Source organism: Oncorhynchus masou, chromosome 24, assembly GCF_036934945.1.
Source record: "Oncorhynchus masou masou isolate Uvic2021 chromosome 24, UVic_Omas_1.1, whole genome shotgun sequence".
In the NCBI taxonomy this organism is placed as follows: Eukaryota; Metazoa; Chordata; class Actinopteri; order Salmoniformes; family Salmonidae; genus Oncorhynchus; species Oncorhynchus masou.
The window spans coordinates 35,494,988-35,514,142 of record NC_088235.1 but is presented as its reverse complement, the minus strand read 5'-3'; the positions used below and the strand labels follow the sequence as shown (position 1 = coordinate 35,514,142).

The following is a 19,155-nucleotide window of genomic DNA, read 5'->3' as shown; positions in this document are numbered from 1 at the left end:
CCAGATCCTCCTCTACCAGTACACAGCTGAGGAGTTGGACCTCGGCACACCCGACAGCCAAGGGTTAACACCGCTAGACATCGCCATCATGACCAACAACACCCCCATAGCCAAACTACTGCTGAAGGCCGGTGCCAAGGAGAGCCCTCACTGTGAGTGTACACTATATAGGGCACACTGAGTACACACTTATTAGGATATACTAAGTACACACTATGGAGGGTGCAATGGGAGTATACACACTAATTAGTGCAACCTTCCGACTCAAAGTCCAGCATTGAAACTTGGTGGAGTATCCAGATTGCCATACCTTCATACCGGCTTTGTGCCATACCGGGATATTCGGTAATACCGGCACTGAACACAAGGGGCACTGATTTCAAACCCCACTGATGCTCTGTAATCCGAAGGTTAGTACTGCTAACAAGTACATGTAAAATCCCATAAATAATGCTAACTAAACGAGCGCATTGCAAACATTTTGTACAGTTTCTGACCTAAACGATACAAGTCACTCAAATATTTACATTTTACATTTAACCATTATTTAACTAGGCGAGTCAGTTAAGAACAAATTCTTATTTAGAATAACGGCCTACACCGGTCAAACACGGACGACGCTGGGCCAATTGTGCGCTGCCCAATGGGACTCCCAATCACGTCCAGTTGTGATACAGCCTGGATTCGAACGAGGGTGTCTGTGGTGACGCCTCAAGCACTGAGATGGAGTACCTGTGACCGCTGTGCCACTCGGGAGCAAATATGCTACTCACAGTTTGCTGCACGCACAACACAAATATTAGCCAGCAAGGCTCTTGATCCAGGAGGGATTTCTCTGCTGTTAAGCGAATGCTTGATTTTGGAAGAAGCTAACCACTTAGCTAGATAGCTAACTATCTTCTAAATTAGCTAACCAAATGCACAACTGCAGAGCATTCAGCACATTTTAGACAGATAACTTAACAGTTATAAGATATCTAGCTGGCAAACATTTAGTCGTGAATTCCATAGTGTAATTAAATCTCCTGGCACATACTGAAGAACAGTGTTTTACTCACAAGGCTCTGGTCTCTCATTGTTGTGTGCTCGTAAACAAACACCACGTGACTGGGGGACTACTGTAAGCTTTGTAATAATGTGACAGGTGAAATGAAGAATGCAATGCTTTATCTCCTAACATATCGCACAAGGTGACTGCAGGTATTTACTTAAAAAGTAGCTGCACATATTCAAACTTCAAAGAAATGGTTTCAACGGTATTGAAAAACCATCCCATGGCTTTTTACAAATACCCCGGTATACGGTATACAACCCAATCCGTTACTCAAAGATACAGTGCCTTCGGAAAGTATTCAGACCCCTTGACTTTTTACACATTTTGTCAGGTTTCAGCCATATTCCAACATTGATCATTAAATTGTTTTTTTTCCCCTCATCAATCTTCACACAATACCCCATAATAAAAAAAAAAGTATTCATACCCTTTACTCAGTATTTTGTTGAAGCACATTTGGCAGCGAATACAGCCTCAAGTCTTCTTGGGTATGACGCTACAAGCCTGGCACACCTGTATTTGGGGAGTTTCTCCCATTCTCCTTTGCAGCTCCTCTCAAGCTGTCACATTGGATGGGGAGCGTTGCTGCACACACAGCTATTTTCAGGTCTCTTCAGAGACGTTCGATTGGGTTCAAATCCAGGCTCTGGCTGGGCCACTCAAGGACGTTCAGAGACTTGTCCGGAATCCACTTCTGCGTTGTCTTGGCTGTGTGCTTAGGGTCATTGCCCTGTTGGAAGGTGACCCTTTGTTCCAGTCTGAGGTCCTGAGCACTCTGGAGCAGGTTTTCATCAAGGATCTCTCTGTACTTTGCTCAGTTCATCTTTGCCTCGATCCTGACTATTCTCCCAATCACTGACGCTGAAAAACATCCCCACAGCATGATGCTGTCACCACCATGCTTCACCGTAGGGATGGTGTCACGTTTCCTCCAGACGTGACACTTGGTATTCAGGCCAAAGAGTTCAATCTCGGTTTCATCAGCCCAGAGAATCTTGTTAGTCATGGTCTGAGAGTCTTTAGGTGCCAAGCGGGCTGTCATGTGCCTTTTACTGAGGAGTGGCTTCCATCTGGCCACTCTACCATAAAGGCCTGATTGGTGGAGTGCTGCAGAGATAGTTGGTCCTTCTGGAAGGTTCTCTCATCTCCACAGAGAGCTCTGTCAGAGTGACCATCGGGCTCTAACCAAGGCCCTTCTTTGATTGCTCAGTTTGGCCGAGTGGCCAGTTCTAGGTAGAGTCTTGGTGGTTCCAAACTTCTTCCTCAAAAGAATGATGGAATCCACTCTGTTCTTGGGGACCTTCAATGCTGCAGAAATATTTTGGTACCCTTCCCAGATTTGTGCCTTGACACAATCCTGTCTCGGAGCTGTACGGACAATTTCTTCAATCTCATGGCTTGAATTTTGCTCTGACATGCACTGTCAACTGTGGGACCTTATATAGACAGGTGTGTGCCTTTCCAAATCATGTCCAATCTATTGAATTTACCACAGGTGGAGTCCAATCAAGTTGTAGAAACATCTCAAGGATTATCAATGGAAACGGGATGCACCTGAGCTCAATTTTGAGTCTCATAGCAAAGGTTCTGAATACTTATGTAAATAGGGTATTTCTGTTTGTTTTTTAATTGCTGAGGACATTTTTATATTTAATCAATTTTAGAATAAGGCTTTGATGTAACAAAATGTGGAAAAAGTCAAGGGATCTGAATAATTTCCGAAGGCACTGTATATACTGAACAAAAAAATATAAACACAACATGCAACATTTTTAACGATTTTAATCACTGGATTTCACATGACTGGGCAGGGGCGCAGCCTTGGATGGGCCTGGGAGGGCATAGGCCCACCCACTGGGGAGCAAGGCCCAACCAATCAGATAGTTTTTCCCCACAAAAGGGTTTTATTACAGAAGGAAATACTCCTCAGTTTCATCAGCTGTCCGGGTGGCTGGTCTCAGACGATCTCGCAGGTGAAGAAGCAGGATGTCGAGGTCCTGCGCTGGCATGGTTACAGGTGGTCTGCGATTGTGAGGCCAGTTGGACCTACTGCCAAATTCTACTATGGTAGAGAAGTTAACATAAAATTATCTGACAAAAGCTCTGGTGGACATTCCTGCAGTCAGCATGCACGTTCCCTCAAAAGTTGAGACATCTGTGAATTGTGTTATGTGACAAAACTGCACATTTTATAGTGTTCTTTTATTATCCGCAGCACAAAGTGCACCTGTGTAATGATCATACTGTTTAATCAGTTTCTTGATATGCCACACCTGTCAGGTAGATGAATTATCTTGGCAAAGGAGAAATGTTCAACATTTGAGAGAAATAAGCTTGCGTATGGAACATTTCTGGGATCTTTTATTTCAGCTCATGAAATCATGGGAAAACACTTTACATGTTGCGTTTATATTTTTGGTCATGAAATTATGTTGAGCCAACGTTATTATTATGTTGAGCCAATAGACATTGAATTGATTGATGTCTGTGCCCAGTGGGATGATATCGGTTAGAAAATCCCTTTGTGTCCCACTGAATGTAAGGTGTGTACATTAGCGAAACTTTGTGTAAGAACCTTATTCAAGTGTTCTATTCTCTGTTCCTGCCTGGCTGACACGACCCACATGGTCTGGACCGGAGTCAATTGGGGCATTATTCGCCCAGAAATGTAGAGATGTTTGGTAGGTTCTCTCAGACATGTTGTTTTCCTGGGGGGTTGAGACCTGGATTTGGATTTGAAACTCCAACAGTTGTAATGGAAGGGGGCGGAGCTCGGGTACTGTACAAAACCAGCTTCATTATCGATGCATATGTCTAGATACTTTTTATAGTGGAGTCATGTTTATAAAATGCCTGGCTGGGCTGATGAGACAGTGGACTGCTCAGTCAGATGGAACAGAGTAAATAGGCATTTTAACGTCATATATTTAGCTGATGGTAACTTGTGGAATAGACACCGGCTGGAATGTGGTTTTAACCAGTCAGCATTCAGGATTAGACCCACCTGTTATATAAAACCAGCCAGTCAGCATTCAGGATTAGACCCACCTGTTGTATAAAACCAGCCAGTCAGCACTCAGGATTAGACCCACCTGTTGTATAAAACCAGCCAGTCAGCATTCAGGATTAGACCCACCTGTTGTATAAAACCAGCCAGTCAGCATTCAGGATTAGACCCACCTGTTGTATAAAACCAGCCAGTCAGCATTCAGGATTAGACCCACCTGTTGTATAAAACCAGCCAGTCAGAAGCACAATGTCCTTCATTATCGATGCATGGTGCCGACAACATCAACCAGCTTCTTCAGACTCTGAAGTCAGGAGGACTTTGAGTTTGGTATCAGCCAAACTACTTTATGCTTGCCTTTAATCCATGGTTTTCTATTTAATATTAGTATGTACCTGTAGTACTTGAGATAACCGTAGTGACTGGCTAATGGACCAGTCACTCCCAACCCTCCACCCCCTTGAGTTGTCCCTCCTGTGTAGGACACAATACAGAATGGAGACAAGCATGAGTGGTGGTCCTGTGGTGTGTGCTTGACCCAGACAGGGGCTGTGTTTGACAGGGGCTGAATAAGCTCTCTCACCCCTTTCCCTCCATCCCTCCCTCCTCCATCTCTCCTAGACAGGTGGTTCTTACAATGTCCAACATCCCTGGAGAGGGTAAAAAGAAAGTGTGTGTGGGTGTGTGTGTGTGCGTGCGTGTGTGTGTGTGTGTGCGTGCGTGTGTGTTTGTGCGTGTGTTTGTGCGTGTGTGTGTGTGTGTGTGCGTAAGTGTGTGTGCGCGTCTGCTCTCCAAGCCCTCAGTATGTGTGACTGCGTCTGCTCCACTCCATGGTAGTGACAGGTCTGTCTGGGGTGAAACAGTGGCCACTTTAGAGTCTCCCTCTCCCAGGTTAAAGGGGGGGCTGTTGGGCCTCCCCACGTCCCCACTGAAAAGCCCTAACAAGGTTTGGCATTTAATGGTTTAACTTTTCCAATGATGCATGTAACCGCTCGCCAATTATAACTAAGTGATTTATTGTCCTCCGGAGCTAAGAGCAGAGCGAGCTGAGCTTTTTTATAAACATGCGCGGATGCTCACCCACACACACACATTCAAGCAGGCAAACACACCTCTCTCTCCCTCTCTCCTCACTGTGGTACAATTTGATCGTTGTAAACAAACAGAGGGGTAAACATGGATCGGTTTTTCCTCCTGGGAATTTATGCTTTATGTTGCTGTCATTCCTCAAGTGCCAAGTAAATCCATCAGACAGGGTCTGACAGGCCGGGTTGGCTGGGCTGGGTTGGGGTGGAGGGGGATGGGGGTTAATTTACGAGTCCTTCAGGGTCCCAGTCGACTATATTTAGGCCCACACCTCCCCATCCCGCCGTAGTGCTCACCGGCCAGCAGGCAGGCCAGACAATGGACCAGTGTGTGAGTATGTTTGTGTGTGTATGTGTGCGTGCTTGTGTGCATGCGTTCCCGTGTGTGTGTATCGCTAGATGGACAGATCTGCATGTTCATTTATAGCCCAATCAATTAACCTCCGCCTGCATCGGCTTGTCACTCCTGAAGAGGCAGGAAATTGCACCTAGACAAGGCTTATATGACCAGATTCTTTTCCACTGCAGCCCAGACTCAGGATGGCCCACAAATGGCACCCTATTCCTTACCTAATCCCTATAGGCTCTGGTCAACAGTAGATAACTATATAAGGAGTATAGACCCTGATCAAAAGTAGTGTACTGTATATGGTGCCATATGTGACGCAGGTTCAGACATACCTCAGACCCCCAGGTATGGAGGTGGAGAGATGGAGAGATCACTGGGCTGGAGAATACTTATTCTGTCATTCCCTTTCTCTCTCTTTCGCTCTCTCTCCATCCCTCCCCCCTCTCTATCCCTTCCCCTCTCTCTCCCTCTTCCACCCCTTCCCTCCATGCCTCCCTCCCCAGGGGGTAGGTGCAGGGTGAGAGGGCCGTGAAAGAGGGTCTTCTTCTGCAGATGTGTTTATGTGTTTATGTTGCTGTCATGGTCGGTGACTAAGGCTGGGTCCCAGAGAGAGAGAGAGAACATACAGCACTGTACTACTGCAGGTAAAGGAGAAGAAGGAGAGGAGGGCTGGCAACCTGCAAGGAGGGCTAGGTTTTTACCATGACAAATCTATGTGTGTGGTGTGTGGGGGGGGCAGGGGTTGAACACACGCCTGTCTGTGTGTTCCTCCAAGGGGAGTGCTACTCGTCTCCTCTCTTTTTGGTACTCTGCACATTCAACCATTCAAGACAGTGTGAAAAGTTGTGTTCTCTTACTGAAACAGGGGCTCTTTTCAGTCTCTAATGCTGACCTGTGTTCTATATCCCATAGTAACCTGTGTCTTTATCCCATAGTAACGTGTGTTCTGTATCCCATAGTAACCTGTGTTCTGTATCCCATAGTAACGTGTGTTCTGTATCCCATAGTAACCTGTGTCTGTATCCCATAGTAACCTGTGTGCTGTATCCCATAGTAACGTGTGTTCTGTATCCCATAGTAACCTGTGTCTGTATCCCATAGTAACCTGTGTTCTGTATCCCATAGTAACCTGTGTTCTGTATCCCATAGTAACCTGTGTCTGTATCCCATAGTAACCTGTGTTCTGTATCCCATAGTAACCTGTGTTCTATATCCCATAGTAACGTGTGTTCTGTATCCCATAGTAATGTGTGTTCTGTATCCCATAGTAACCTGTCTTCTGTATCCCATAGTAATCTGTGTTCTGTATCCCATAGTAACCTGTGTTCTGTATCCCATAGTAACCTGTGTCTGTATCCCATAGTAGCGTGTGTTCTGTTTCCCATAGTAACGTGTGTTCTGTATCCCATAGTAACCTGTGTCTGTATCCCATAGTAACGTGTGTTCTGTATCCCATAGTAACGTGTGTTCTGTATCCCATAGTAACGTGTGTTCTGTATCCCATAGTAACCTGTGTTTTGTGTCCCATAGTAATGTGTGTTCTGTATCCCATTGTAACGTGTGTTCTGTATCTCATAGTAACGTGTGTTCTGTATCCCATAGTAACCTGTGTCTGTATCCCATAGTAACCTGTGTCTGTATCCCATAGTAACCTGTGTCTGTATCCCATAGTAACCTGTGTTCTGTATCCCATAGTAACCTGTGTTTGTATCCCATAGTAGCATGTGCTCTGTTTCCCATAGTAACGTGTGTTCTGTATCCCATAGTAACCTGTGTCTGTATCCCATAGTAACGTGTGTTCTGTATCCCATAGTAACCTGTGTCTGTATCCCATAGTAACCTGTGTTTGTATCCCATAGTAGCGTGTGCTCTGTTTCCCATAGTAACGTGTGTTCTGTATCCCATAGTAACCTGTGTCTGTATCCCATAGTAACGTGTGTTCTGTATCCCATAGTAACCTGTGTCTGTATCCCATAGTAACGTGTGTTCTGTATCCCATAGTAACGTGTGTTCTGTATCCCATAGTAACCTGTGTTCTGTATCCCATAGTAACCTGTGTTCTTTCCTCTGTTCCATGGTCCTCCTCTCTGATCCCACCGCTATTATTATCAGTCTGTTTGTGTTCTAGTTGTCAGCTGTAACAAGCAAGTGGAGCTGCAAGGTCTTTGACCTGTACCTCTCTAAGTGGCCCCGATAACAGAAAGCACAGCACTCTTACAGTTTTTTTTAATGAGCCTCGCTTTCATGCAGCTGGTGCAAAAAGGACTAGAGATCTTAATCTGTTGGTTTGAAGGTGGAGTTAGATGGAAGAGTACAGCAGGCTTTCTTTATAGGATATATTGCTGATGTCAGTACACTGTACTTTCCTAACAGCCTCAACACTTTTCAGATCCACCCCTGCCAACCCTGCAGACATCAAGGCAGCAGCATGGGAATATGCCTCTTTCAGCACAGTTCCATCCTCTTGTACAGCAAGCCAAGGAAGTGTTAAGGTCATGTGTAACAATAAAAGGGTTGTTCCACCAATTTCATGATATCCTATTGGTAGTTACACATCGCTGCAACTCTCGTACGGACTCGGGAGAGGCGACGGCCGAGAGTCATACGTCCCCCGAAACACAACCCTGCCAAGCCACACTGCTTCTTGACACACTGCTCGCTTAACCCGGAAACCAGCCTCAACAATGTGTTGGAGGAAACGCCGTCCAACTGGCGGCCGTGTCACAGTGCATGCACCCGGCTCACCACTGGAGTAGCTAGAGCGCAATGGGACAAGCACATCCCGGCTGGCCAGACCCTCCCCAAACCCAGACAACGCTGGGACAATTGTGTGGCACCTCATGGGTCTCCGGGTCGCGGCTGGCTCCGACACAGCCTGGGATCGAACCTGGATCTGTAGTGATGTCTATGTAGTACTGCTGCACTGTTCTGAGCCAATTGTAATTTTCCTAAGTCCCTCTTTGTGGTACCTGACCACACGACTGAACAGTGTGCTCAGGTTTTACCAGCAGCAGACTATGCTGCGCCACTCGGGAGGCCCTCATTGTGGCTTTTGACATTATCAATCATAGTCTGCTGCTGGTTAAACCTGAGCACACTGTTCAGTCGTGTGGTCAGGTACCACAAAGAGGGACTTAGGAAAATTACAATTGGCTCAGAACTGGGCAGCACGACTGGCCCTTAAAAGTACACGGGAGCTAACATTGGAGAAATGCATGTCAATCTCTCATGGCTCAAAGTGGGAAGAGAGATTGACTTCATCACTACTTGTTTTTGTAAGAAGTGTTGACATGCTGAATGCACCGAGGAGTCTGTTTAAACTACTAGCTATACACAGCTCAGACAGCCACACATACCCAGCAAGACATGTCACCAGAGGTCTCTTCACAATGCCCAAGTCCAGAACAGACTATGGGAGGTACACCGTACTACATAGAGCCATGACTACTATTCTACATCAGATAACTGATGCAGTAGAATCCGATTTTTTTTAAACAGGTAAAAATACACTGGGGAGTGTGAAGAGACACACACAAAGGTGCAGACACAAACATACGCACACAAGCGCTAGCACACACACTCTACACACACGTACATTGTAATATTGTTGTATGGTGGTTTAATACAGTTTGTATTGTAGATATGTAGATATGTAGTGGTGTAATAATGTTATATGATGTCCTGTTTTCTCTGTTTTTATATGTAATGTAAGTGCTTTAATGTGGGGATCCAGTACGGGTTGGATTTCAGTGCAGGTTGGATAAACATTTGCAGGACAGAAATATTTTACTGATCACCGTCAAGGTATTTATGAACATTTTATTTGTGATTTACAGGATATCCACCAAAAAGCAACTATATCCTCTATAAATATGACATTAAATACAAAGTTGTTTAGTTTACCTTCTTAGGTACAACTTAAAGATGTGTCTATTTATGGCAGTGGATAAGAAGTATACACAAGTGTTTGTGCTAAACCACCACAACGGGTGGCTGGCTGTATTAATTCAACTTTGTCTCAAAGTAAGTCTGAAACTGCACTCTTCACATATACAGTTGAAGTCAGAAGTTTACATGCACCTTAGCCAAATACATTTATCCAAGTGATTATTATTATTGTTATTATTTAATTTTGAATTAAATAAAAGCACCTTAGATATTCTCACAGATCCTAACGGAAAATGGCCATTAGATATTAATTTAGAGTCCTCCAATCCTCTAAATCGAATTATTGGTGGAGAGTCACATCATTGAAAAAAATATTTTTCTATATACAGTCGTGGCCAAAAGTTTTGAGAATGACACAAATATAAATTTTCACAAAGTCTGCTGCCTCAGTTTGTATGATGGCAATTTGCATATACTCCAGAATGTTATGAAGAGTGATCAGAGGAATTGCAATTAATTGCAAAGTCCCTCTTTGCCATGCAAATGAACTGAATCCCCAAAAAAACATTTCCACTGCATTTCAGCCCTGCCACAAAAGGACCAGCTGACATCATGTCAGTGATTCTCTTGTTAACACAGGTGTGAGTGTGGACGAGGACAAGGCTGAAGATCACTCTGTCATGCTGATTGAGTTCGATTAACTGACTAGAAGCTTCAAAAGGAGGGTGGTGCTTGGAATCTTTGTTCTTCCTCTGTCAACCATGGTTACCTGCAAGGAAACATATGCCATCGTCATTGCTTTGCACAAAAAGGGCTTCACAGGCAAGGATATTGCTGCCAGTGAGATTGCACCTAAATCAACCATTTATCGGATCATCAAGAACTTCAAGGAGAGCGGTTCAAATGTTGTGAAGAAGGCTTCAGGGCACCCAAGAAAGTCCAGCAAGCGCCAGGACCATCTCCTAAAGTTGATTCAGCTGCGGGATCGGGGCACCACCAGTACAGAGCTTGCACAGGAATGGCAGGAGGCAGGTGTGAGTGCATCTGCACACACAGTGAGGCAAAGACTTTTGGAGGATGGCCTGGTGTCAAGAATGGCAGCAAAGAAGCCACTTCTCTCCAGGAAAAACTTCAGGGACAGACTGATATTCTGCAAAAGGTACAGGGATTGGACTGCTGAGGACTGGGGTGAAGACATTTTCTCTGATGAATCCCATTTCCGATTGTTTGGGGAATCTGGAAAAAAACTTGTCCTGGGAAGACAAGGTGAGCGCTACCATCAGTCCTGTGTCATGCCAACAGTAAAGCATCCTGAGACCATTCAGGTGTGGGGTTGCTTCTCAGTCACGGGAGTGGGCTCACTCACAATTTTGCCTAAGAACACAGCCATGAATAAAGAATGGTACCAACACATTCAGGAACAGAGCAACTTCTCCCAACCATCCAGGAACAGTTTGGTGACGAACAATGCCTTTTACAGCATGGTGGAGCACCTTGACATAAGGCAAAAGTGATAACTAAGTGGCTCGGGGAACAAAACATCGATATTTTGGGTACATGGACAGGAAACTCCCTAGACCTTAATCCCATTGAGAACTTGTGGTCAATCCTCAAGAGGCGGGTGGACAAACAACACCCAAACAATTCTGACAAACTCCAAGCATTGATAATGCAAGAATGGGCTGCCATCAGTCAGGATGTGGCCCAGCAGTTAATTGACAGCATGCCAGGGCGAATTGCAGAGGTCTTGGAAAAGAAAGGTCAACACTGCAAATATTGACTCTTTGCATCAACTTCATGTAATTGTCAATAAAAGCCTTTGATACTTATGAAATGCTGGTAATTATACTTCAGTATTCTATAGTAACATCTGACAAAAAAATATCTAAAGACACTGAAGCAGCAAACTTTGTGGAAATTAATATTTGTGTATAAACTTTTGGCCACACCTGTACTTTAGGCCTACCATAGGCGACATGAGTCTCACTAGTGTTGAGTAATGTGCTGTTAAAAGTGGTGTAGGTCTTATTTATTTAAAAAGCATATTGAAGTTAGAAGCAGTACGATTTGAAGCAATAGCCAACCCACTGTGGTCAACTATTTCATCACCATTTCTTGCTGCTCTGAGAGAAGCATGGGGACTGGTCTTAATAAATCAATGATATATTTATTTTCACTGAATCTCCGTTTGGATATTGGTTAGACTACAATTAGGGTGTGAAAATGTTATGCTCTTAGTACTGTAGCTTACTCCCGACCGTCACGTTGTACAGCACCATATTTTCCAAACAGAAACCCTGAGGGTTTTTCATTTTTCTTGGAATAGAAATACTATAAAATGAATCTAATTAATTAAGCTAAATTTCTTAAAATCAATCCCATATACTTCTTACAAAAAAACGTTTTTTCTCTAGTACAGCCAATATAGAAGACTATCAAATGCTTCTCAAATATGCCCTCTGGTGGTCAAACTAGCACGAACTAACATTAATGGTAACAAAGGCTGACAATTAAATAATGTGCCATAGAATTCTGCGGCAGCCCGTAAGGAGTGCGGCAGTATGGTGTAACTTTTACAGGAAGAACCACTGTAAACAAACACTTTATGGCAACCTCGCAATAGACTATGTTATGACAAGCACAAGCAAGCTGTTCATTATGACAATGTTTTCTTACAGAAACCATTTGTACGTTCCACTGTTATTTAATACAAAATGTATTGGCTATAAATTTCAACTGCAAATGACATGAGCTAATGACTGAAAACATTTATGCAGGCAAATACTTGCCGCACTACTATTAGTCACACGTTTTCTCATTTCGCTAGCTAGCTAACATAAGCTTCTTATCTCATCATGAATGCAAGCACATGGCCTGAATGATAGATCTGTGCCAAATGTCTGGCTTTTTGCAAATTGCATATTTGGGAAAACTAACTAAATAAGAACACTAGCTAACATAATAGGCCCAGACAGTAACAGTGTTCTTTTTGTATCAAGGACGAGAGTTCACTTTGGCGCCAGTCCAGTATTAGCACATAAGTAGCACAGATTGCTAGCTAAGCTAACTACGTTAACGAAGTGAGAATGTGATGAGGACAGGGCTCCTTGCTTGGTGACGTGTACTTTTGATTATTAACTTATTCAAATATGCTGGCTATGGCAAGCTACTCACCTTCAAACCACCATGCCTACTCTCTCTCTCTCACACGTTGTGAGCTAGGGCTAAATGATTTTTAATGAGCGGCTGGTAGAGCGCCCTCTTCATGCAACCATTGAAAAATACTAAAAATGACCACAAATGAGCAGACATGTTTGTTTATTCTATGTATATAATATTGGAGCTGTATCTGTGTAATAAAGACACATTTTTTATTTTACCTTTCTTTAACTAGGCAAGTCAGTTAAGAACAAATTCTTATTTTCAATGACGGCCTAGGAACAGTGGGTTAACTGCCTTGTTCAGGAGCAGAATGACCAATTTTTACCTTGTCAGCTCAGGGATTTGATCTTGCAACCTTTTGGTTACTAGTCCAACGCGCTAACCACTAGGCTACCTGCCGCCCCAAAATGAATATTTCTGTGAAAGGCTAATATTGTCCGATAATACCGGTCAACCGCTTTATCAGTCGGGCACTAATGGATGGCAAGCTTCTTCTTTTTTACTGTGATAAGGAACATATTCCTGTCCTGCAATGCCATATTCGTGGCTCATTCACCCAACCTGAACTGAACTATCTGAAGCCATCAGTGTTTTTGCCTGCAGGCTTTCTCCAGTGTAGGGTGAAGGGTTGTGTGGAAGGTACATGTAAACATCAGTGTTTTTGCCTTCAGGCTTTCTTCATTGTAGGGTGAAGGGTTGTGTGGAAGGTACATGTAAACATCAGTGTTTTTGCCTTAAGGCTTTCTCCATTGTAGGGTGAAGGGTTGTGTGTAAGGTACATGTAAACATCAGTGTTTTTGCCTTCAGGCTTTCTCCATTGTAGGGTGAAGGGTTGTGTGTAAGGTACATGTAAACATCAGTGTTTTTGCCTTCAGGCTTTCTCCATTGTAGGGTGAAGGGTTGTGTGTAAGGTACATGTAAACATCAGTGTTTTTGCCTGCAGGCTTTCTCCAGTGTAGGGTGAAGGGTTGTGTGTAAGGTACATGTAAACATCAGTGTTTTTGCCTTCAGGCTTTCTCCATTGTAGGGTGAAGGGTTGTGTGTAAGGTACATGTAAACATCAGGACATGTTGATTCGGCAGCTTTTCTTTGTTTTCAGTGGCTTAAATGCGTTGGGTGGAGCACTATAAGGGTCGCATCCCCCAGGTACAGCTAGTTTTCCTAAATATCATTATTTAAATATTTTGCCATGTCAAGCTAGCTAGATAGATTTATAATATAGCGGCTGTCTGTGTTATAGTAGTTGTGGACAGTGATGAGTCCCACCTTGGTTCCATGGTGGTGGAGGCTGAGATGAGGGCAGGGGAACTGTAATGTTATGTCTATAACTTTGTCTGTTTTGTGTCTGTCTTGTAGTTGTAAGTGTGGAGAGTCGCGAGGCCCACCTCGGCAGCCTGGTCATGGAAGCAGAGAGGAAGGCAGGGGAGCTGGCTGCCCAGGCCCAGAGAGAGGGTCTCAGCCTGGAGGCCTGTGACAAAGACAAGGAGCTCCGAGCCTGGGAGTGGAGGAGCAAGCTCTACAAACGCATGAGGACTGGCTTCCAGCATGCACGTGAGTATGCTGGGACCGTATGTGTGTGTGGGGGGAGGTAGGGTGCCTGCGTGTGTTCGGACTGCACGAGTCTTGACCAGAGCCCAATGCACAGCCATATTAAGGCAAGGGATGGGAAGAAAGAATACAACAACACATTATAGGGAAGACAAAGAAATGGTCATAGCTGCCACATACCTTAGTGTGGAGTGGTATGGCTTCAACCTTGGACATAAGTGGGGACGAGGCTCGCATCAATTGTTTGCAGGTAAGAATCTTTCATGTGTTGATATGATCTTTTTTCTATATTTAGTCCTTTTACACAGAACAACTTGATTGTAAGCGTGAACTCAACAACTCCAGCATATGTCTTTGTCCACTAGGAGCTCTGATGGCACACACACACACCATGGGATGTGTCAAGTCTGAGATTGACAGAAGGATTTTGTGTATTTCAAAGGTGCCAGACAGGCTTGGAGGAAATCTGAGTGAGGTTATTATGGCTGGCAGGTCGTCCAGACTCCACAGTTACACCCTGTGTGTCCCAAATGGCACCCTTTTCCCTTTATAGGACATGATGCATAGGGCTCTGGTCAAAAGTAGTGCACTGAACCAGGAATAGGGTGCTATTTGGGACACCATTCCAAACAGGCCTGGGGGTACAGCCTGCTAGGGAGGTGGAGTGGAGAGAATAAAGGGGAGAGTGTTCTATCATCTTGCCAAACATCTCCTATCCATTACAGCTGTGACGAGCAATAAATGAAGATAGGAGCGAGTGTGTATTGGACACACATTTGTACACACACACACTATTTTTGACCCTTTGATATCGATGACTGCGTTGTTGAGGAAGAGCTTGCACGTTTCACTGTGCTCTTTACACCTGTGCACGTGACAAATACACGTTGATTTGATTTGACCACAGGAGGTTGGTGGCGCCTTAATTGGGGAGGACAGGCTCCTGGTAATGGCTGGAGCGGAATTGGTGGAATGGTATCAAATACATTAAACACGTGGTTTCCATGTGTTTGATGCCATTCCATTTACTCTGTTCCATCCATTATTATGAGCCGTTCTCCCCTCAGCTGCCTCCACTGGATTTGACATACACACACACATTCTCTCCTCCTCTGTTGGTGCACTGTGAGGTAAATGTTCGTGTTGTGTTTGTGCCCCATCTTTTTGTGTGCTCTATCCATCAGTCTGACAAGCATTGTTATGGACTAGGTTAGGTAGTTCAGTTCTAAGGGACACAGTTAGACACTACATTATCACGTCCACACTCCATCACCAGGTGGCAGCACCAGCCGGGTCAGGTGGCAGCACCAGCCGGGTCAGGTGGCAGCACCAGCCGGGTCAGGTGGCAGCACCAGCCGGGTCAGGTGGCAGCACCAGCCGGGTCAGGTGGCAGCACCAGCCGGGTCAGATGGCAGTCTTGTTAAATGTTGATGGTGCACAGGTGTGGGCAATCAGGGATTGGCAATCAGTGAGAGAAAGGTGGAACGGAATCTCTCAGCCTGCAAATGTCATTTTTTGTGTTGCATCTTTAGTTTTGGGCCTTTAGTAGTTTCCCTTTTGTATATCTTTATTTTCATAAACTGAACACACATAAACTGGACTGGTCGACCAAAGGGAGTACACTGACTTCTCACATAAATGCACACAGGTTACAGACCATTTAGCTAGAGCTTGGAATGTCTAGACTTGTAACAATATCAGTAGGTGAGCTCAGGGGTTTCGTAACAGCATACACATAATGAAAAACTATCTGTCCTTATTAATGTACTCTACAACCAGCACAGCCAGAGGAGGACTGGACACACCCCTCGGAACTTGGTTCTTCTTCAGGTTTCTTCCTAGGTTCCTGCCTTCTAGGAAGTTTTTCCTAGCCACTGTGCTTCTGCCTCTGCTTTGCTTGCTGTTTGGAGTTTTTAGGCTGGGTATCTATAAAGCACTTCGTGTCAACTGCGGATATGAAAAGGGCATTTCTAAAATTCTTTCTTTTTTTTTGGTAGGTGTGCCGGAGCCCCCGTCTGCAGTGAGTCTGTGTGTAACCAGTAGCTCCTCTCTCACAGTTACCTTCCAGGAACCCCACTGTCTCAATTCTGCTGTGGTCACCAAGTACAGAGGTACACACACACACAGACTTGTGGACACACACACAGACGCACGCGTACACACACAAACACAAAGACGCGCGGACACACACATGAAAGGAACTGCAATTTAGAAAGGAAACTAATGGGTAGGAACAAATAAATTATTGTTGCTTTTCATTGTTACTTTCTCCCTCTGTATTTTCTCTCATGCTCTGTCTCGCTTCTCTCTCCCTCCTCTCTCTGTCTCTCTCTCCCCTTTCCTATTCTCCTTCCCTCTGCAATTTATTTCGAACCCCTGTGCCCCCTCAGTCTGTTGTCTCACTAACCTGCTTCCCTCCAGCCCTGTGGGATGACAGTAAATCTATTAACTATTGCCATGACTGATATTGACTTATTTCCCTCTCCTCCCTACCCGTCCCTCCTGCCATCCCTCTCTCCCTCAAGCTACAATTACTTGGGGTGACAGTGAAACTATTAAATGTCCCTATAACATCCTCCACTCTAATCCCCCCTGTCCCTGCTAGCTATTCCCCTCACCTCTCTTCTTCCTCTCTCTCTCTCCCATCCTTATCTACCTTCATCCGTTCTAGCTCAAGGCCAGAGAGCCCCAGAGAGCCCTAGCAGAGAGATCAGTGTATTGAACTGTAAAGGCTAAAGGTCATTTCGGACTAATAGGCTTATGCTGCAGATGGAGCATGAAGGTTAACAACAGGCTTTGTAATGATCTATAGTTCATCTCTGCTCATCAGGGCTTTTCCCTAGAGGTGTAGAAGTCTTCACAAGCCTTTTAGGGGTTCTGTGGAAGTAGAAGCAAAGGAGAGAGAAATGAGAGAGATTGAGCAGAAAGAGGGAACAAGAGAGGGAGAGAGAGTACATTTCCTCAGTGAAAACGATGTACTGAGCAAATGGCAAAAAAACACATTTCTTTCCACAGTGCTGTGGGGCGAGACAATGATGCAGCTTAAGCCCCACCCTCTTCAAGATACATATCAACAAATTGGGGAGGGCACTAGAACAGTGTGCAGCACCCGGCCTCACCCTGCTAGAATCTAAAGTCAGATGTGTATTGTTTGCTGTGGATCTGGTGCTTCTGTCCCCAACCAAGGAGGGCCTACAGCAGCACCTAGATCTTCTGCACAGATTCTGTCAGACCTGGGCCTTGACAGTAAATCTCAGTAAGACCAAAATAATGGTGTTCTAAAAAAGGTCCAGTTGCCAGGACCAAAAATACAAAAATTCCATCTAAACACTGTTGTCCTAGAATACACAAAAAACTATACACACAAAACTATACGGCCTAAACATGAGCGCCACGATTAACTTCCACAAAGCTGTGAACAATCTGAGAGACAAGGCAAGAGGTGCCTTCTATGACATCAAAAGGAACATAAAATTCAACATACCAATCAGGATCTGGCTAAAAATACTTGAATCAGTTATAGAACCCATTGCCCTTTATGGTTGTGAGGTCTGGGGTCAACTCACCAACCAAGAATTCACAAAATGGGACAAACACTAAATTGATACTGCGTGCATAATTCTGCAAAAATATCCTCCATGTACAACATAAAATATCAAATAATGCATGCAGAGCAGAATTAGGCCAATACCCGCTAATGATCAAAATCCGGAAAAGAGACATTCAATTCTACAACCAGCTAAAAGGAAGAAATTCCCAAACCTTCCATAACAAAGCCATCACCTACAGAGAGATGAACCTGGAGAAGAGTCCCCTAAGCAAACTGGTCCCCAGGCCAGCGACACAATTAGACCCAACCAATGTACATGTACCTATGTACAGACTCAGTGAGCATAGCCTTGCTATTGAGAAAGAAAGGGGCAACGAGTGAAGAACAAACATCACTGTAAATACAACCCATATTTATGTTGATTTATTTTCCCTTTTGTACTTTTAACTATTTGCAGTTAATGACATTTGAAATGTCTTTATTCTTTTGGAAATTTAATGTTGTAATGTTTACTGTTAATTTGTATTGTTTATTTCACTTTTCTTTATTATCTACTTCACTTGCTTTAGAAATGTTAATGTTTCCTATGCCAATAAAGCCCTTGAATTGAATTGAATTGAGAGATAATAGAGCAGAGAGAAGGGCAGAGAGAAGAGCAGAGAGAAGAGAAGAGAGCAGAGAAGAGAGCAGAGCTAGAGAGAGAGAGAAGAGAGCAGAGCTAGAGAGAGAGAGAAGAGAGCAGAGCTTGAGAGCGAGCAGAGTGAGAGAGAGAGCAAGCAGTGAGAGAGAGCAGAGTGAGAGAGAGCAGAGAGGGAAAGCGAGGGAAACTACACACCTCAAGGCATTAGCAGCCCAATGAAAAGGTTAATAGTGTAATACACAGCACCAGGGTACCTATTGATTTCTATTATGGAGAGAGGACACACACATACCCAGTCTGTGATGTTATTGTCTGTGAGTATTTGTAATGCTGACTTTGTGTGCATGTGCGTATATATGTGTCATTACAGTGGAGTGGAGCTGTCTAAAGGATTTCTCATTGCTGGCCGGAGACATGGTGTTGGAAAACCTACAAACTCTCAAGTGTACCGTCAACGGCCTTACCATGGTAAATAGTACTGAAGTATATGCAGCAGACAGGGAGGAAGGGAGGGAGAGGGAGCACAGAGAGAGGAAAAATCCAATCACATTTTATTTGTCACATGCGCCGAATACAACAGGTGTACAGTGAAATGCTTACTTACAAGCCCTTAACCAACAATGCAGTTTTAAGAAAAATAAGTGTTAAGTAAGAAAAATAGATAAATAAAAAATAAAAGTAACAAATAATTAAAGAGCAGCAGTAAAATAACAATATTGAGGCTATATACAGGGGGTACAGGTACAGAGTCAAAGTGCTGGGGCACCGGTTAATGGAGGTAATATGTACATGTAAGTAGAGTTAAAGTGACTATGCATAGATAATAAACCGAGAGTAGCAGCAACGTAAAAGAGGGGGGGGGGGGCAATGCA

The 19,155-nt window shown here is 44.2% G+C and overlaps 1 protein-coding gene across 1 annotated transcript in view; it reads left to right on the top strand.

Annotated features, from left to right (window-relative positions):
* LOC135512085 (ankyrin repeat and fibronectin type-III domain-containing protein 1-like) overlaps positions 1–19,155 on the top strand; it is a 244,991-nt gene that overhangs the window by 161,045 nt on the left and 64,791 nt on the right. Inside the window, exons 9-12 of the mRNA XM_064933738.1 lie at positions 1–152; positions 13,902–14,096; positions 16,091–16,204; positions 18,654–18,751. The exon at positions 1–152 is cut by the window's left edge and continues 59 nt beyond it. Of these exons, the coding sequence (XP_064789810.1) occupies positions 1–152; positions 13,902–14,096; positions 16,091–16,204; positions 18,654–18,751 (559 nt within the window). The remainder of the gene's footprint in view (positions 153–13,901; positions 14,097–16,090; positions 16,205–18,653; positions 18,752–19,155) is intronic.